The 3,407-nt window shown below is 42.0% G+C and overlaps 1 protein-coding gene across 1 annotated transcript; it reads right to left on the minus strand.

Moving 5' to 3' along the window:
• Positions 1 to 2,294: 2,294 nt before the first annotated feature.
• Positions 2,295 to 2,672, minus strand: LOC119516258 (60S ribosomal protein L31-like). The gene has a single exon (XM_037812504.1). The coding sequence runs from the start codon at positions 2,670 to 2,672 to the stop codon at positions 2,295 to 2,297; it is 378 nt and encodes a 125-aa protein (XP_037668432.1).
• Between the last annotated feature and the right edge of the window lie 735 nt (positions 2,673 to 3,407).

The following is a 3,407-nucleotide window of genomic DNA, read 5'->3' on the forward strand; positions in this document are numbered from 1 at the left end:
CCCCTGTATTTTTGTTGGATTTATCCCCATCCTCTGACACAAAAATGCCTTATCAATAAGTCTAGAGTAGTTGCTACTTCTTGATCACTAGGTCCAACCAACATAATAATATTAATACAATGGATGAGTGTGATGTCTTGTGGGAGGGAGAAATGATCAAGTTCCCTGTGGACAAGATTATGACATAGGACTGGAGAGATTATAGACTCCTGAGGTAGGACAGTGAAGGTATACTGCTGGCCTTGCCAGCTGAGTGCAAACTGTTTCTGGTGGTTCTTATTAATAGCTGTATTAGTTAGGGTTCTCTAGGGAAACAGAATCAACAAGAGATATCTATGAATATAAGATTTTATAAAAGTGTCTCATGCAACTGTGGGTATGCACAAGTCCAAATTCCATAGGGCAGCCAGCAAACTGGCAACTCAAATGAAGGTTATGAACTCCTCAGGCAGCAAACTGGCAACTCCGATGCAGGTGTTCGATGAACTCCTCAGGGAACACTTTGCTGGCTAGCCAAAGAAGTGAAGGTCCTCTATCTGTCTCGCTTAAAAGCCTTCAACTGATTGGAATAAATCCAGCTGATTGAATTCTCTCGTTGTGGAAGACATGCCCTTCGTTGATGTAATCAGTCACAGCTGCAGCCAACTGACTGATGGTTTAATAAACCAGCCTTCTGGTTTATTAACCAGCCGCAAATGTCCTTGCAGTAATGGTTAGGCCAGTGCTTGCTTGACCAGATACCTGGACACCATCACCTGGCCAAGTTGACATATGAACCTAACCATCACAATAGCTATTGAGAAAAAAAGCATTTGCTAGATCAATAGCTGCATACCAGGTACCAGGGGATGTGTTGATTTGCTCAAGCAATGACACCACATCTGGAACAGCAGCTGCAATTGGAGTCACCACCTAGTTAAGTTTATGATACTCCACTGTCATCCTCCAAGATCCACCTGTTTTCTGCACAGGCCAAATAGGAGAGTTGAATGGGGATGGTGGGAATCACCATCCCTATATCCTTCAAGTTCTTGATGGTGGTCAGCACTAATCTCTGCAATCCCTCCAGGAATCCAGTATTGCTTTTGATTTACTATTTAGCTAGGTAGGGGCAGTTCTAGTGGCTTCCACTGGCCTTTCCTACCATAAAAGCCCTCACTTCACTAGTCAGGGAACCCATGTGGGGATTCTGGCAGTTGCTGAGTATGTGTATTCCAATTATGCCTTCTGGAATTGGGAAATAAACACAGAATGGGTCCAGGGACCCACTGGACCCACTGTGAGACAGACCTGAACTAAAACTCCATCAATCACTTGACCTCAATAAGCACCTACTCTGACTGGTGGACCAGAGTGACATTTTGGGTCTTCTGGAATTAATGTTACTTTTGAGCTAATGTCTAATAACCTCTGAAATGTCTGATCATTTCCTTTTCTCCAATGCACAGTTACCCTGGTAAAAGGCCATAGGTCTCAAAAGGGGGATGTGAAATGAAATGAAATAAAGTTTCACTGGCTGAGAGATTTCAAATGGAGTCAAGAGGTCACTCTGGTGGACATTCTTACTCACTATAGAGATAACCCTTTTAGGTTTTAATGTATTGGAATAGCTAGAAGTAAATACCTGAAACTATCAAACTCCAAACCAGTAGCCTTGACTCTTGAAGATGATTGTATAGCAATGTAGATTACAATTGTATGACCGTGTGATTGTGAAAACCTTGTGGATCACACTCCCTTTATCCAGTGTATGGATGGATGAGTAGAAAAATGGGGACAAAAACTGAATGAAAAATAGGACGGGATGGGGGAAATGATTTTGGATGTTCTTTTTTACTTTTATATTGTATTCTTATTCTTTCTGGTGTAAGGAAAATGTTCAAAAATAGATTGGCGTGATGAGCGCACAACTATATGATGATACTGTGAACAGTTGATTGTACACCATGGATGATTGTATGGTAGGTGAATATATCTGAATTTAATTAAAAAAAAAAAAAAGGCCATAGGTCTCTTTCAGGAAGGCTGGGAGGAAGATTAACAGTGTAAATTTTTGGCAGTGTAACAAGGTCCTTCCCCAGGGAGACCCAGCCTCCCTCTCATTCAAGGGGCTCTGGGTCTGTAAACTGTCTCAAGTCTGGGAATTAAGCAGCCATGACTTTCTGGTTTTGTGATTCAAATTAGACTTTTTTCACTTAACCTAGAACTCTTCTGCTTATACAGATCAAGTAAGAATGTCATAGACCACCCTTCTGTTTTTTGTTTTTTTTATAATTTTATTTGACAATCAGCAGTTAGTTTTCATCCACACTGACTGTCTGTAGGTTTTTGAAAGTGGTGACAGGTACATAGGTAACCAGTGTATAGAGCTTGTCTGGGGAATCTTCATCCTCATTACATTTTCTGGACAACCGTACATGGATATGATATGGGACATTCTTTATCCCTTTGGACCGGACAGCCTTGTTGAACCTTGTGTCCATGCACACATCTGGTGTTCCCATCTCCTTCATGGCAAATTTCCGGATCTCTTTCAGTGCCCAAGGGGCATGTTTCTTGAAGCCCACTCCATGGATGCACTTGTGAATGTTGATGGTGTATTTGCTGGTAACCACCTCGCTGACGGCAGAATGGCCCTTCGTCTTCTCGCCACCCTTCTTTGCGGGAGCCATTCTGCCTAGACCAGATCAGAAAGAAGCTGCCCTTTTGTTTTACTTCTAGGTACCCCATGATCTACTAGCCAGTGTCATAGGTCTCTGCAAGTCAGACTATTTTGACTGCTGCTTTTAGTCTGCTGTCCATTATGTAACCACACCCACCTTGTCTTTGATGATTAAGGGCTGCCACTCACCTTCCGCCAACTCGGGATCTAATCCCTGTAGTGTTTAAGGATTTCAGTTCAGGGACAGCAGTTCCCACAGTAATATCTAATCTATAGAGAAGAGTGACCACAGAGTTCTTCAGAGATGATGGAGTCAGTCTCACAAATTTATTTCTCACAGTCCTGCTGAAAGGTGTATCCTCAGGACATTCCTGGGGTGGGTGAGAAGTTCTTCCATGGAAAATCTGTTCTAACACTCCAATCTTTCTAAGCCTTTGGCTCCGCTCATCTATATTATACCAGGGCAGTTCTGGCATTTCAACCTTGGGTAATGTCAGCCACCTTTTGGTCCATGTTTCAGCCAACCACCTGAATAAACTGTTAAAGTCCTTTCTAACCCCTCAAGTTACAACATTGAATCCAGAATCTCTGCTTATTGGATATCAATAAATTCAGACTGATTCAACTTTATATTCCTTCCACCATTATCCCACACCTTAATATGCATTCCTACACATATTCCCCTGATTTCTGTCTATATAAATTGGAAAACTAATGCAGTTCTTTTGGAGTATAGCATACCTCC

Source organism: Choloepus didactylus, chromosome 20 (genome assembly GCF_015220235.1).
Source record: "Choloepus didactylus isolate mChoDid1 chromosome 20, mChoDid1.pri, whole genome shotgun sequence".
Classification (NCBI taxonomy): Eukaryota; Metazoa; Chordata; class Mammalia; order Pilosa; family Megalonychidae; genus Choloepus; species Choloepus didactylus.

Bases quoted from the DNA above. Each gene is read 5' to 3' on its own strand.
- LOC119516258 (XM_037812504.1), bottom strand. From the start codon at position 2,672: ATGGCTCCCGCAAAGAAGGGTGGCGAGAAGACGAAGGGCCATTCTGCC.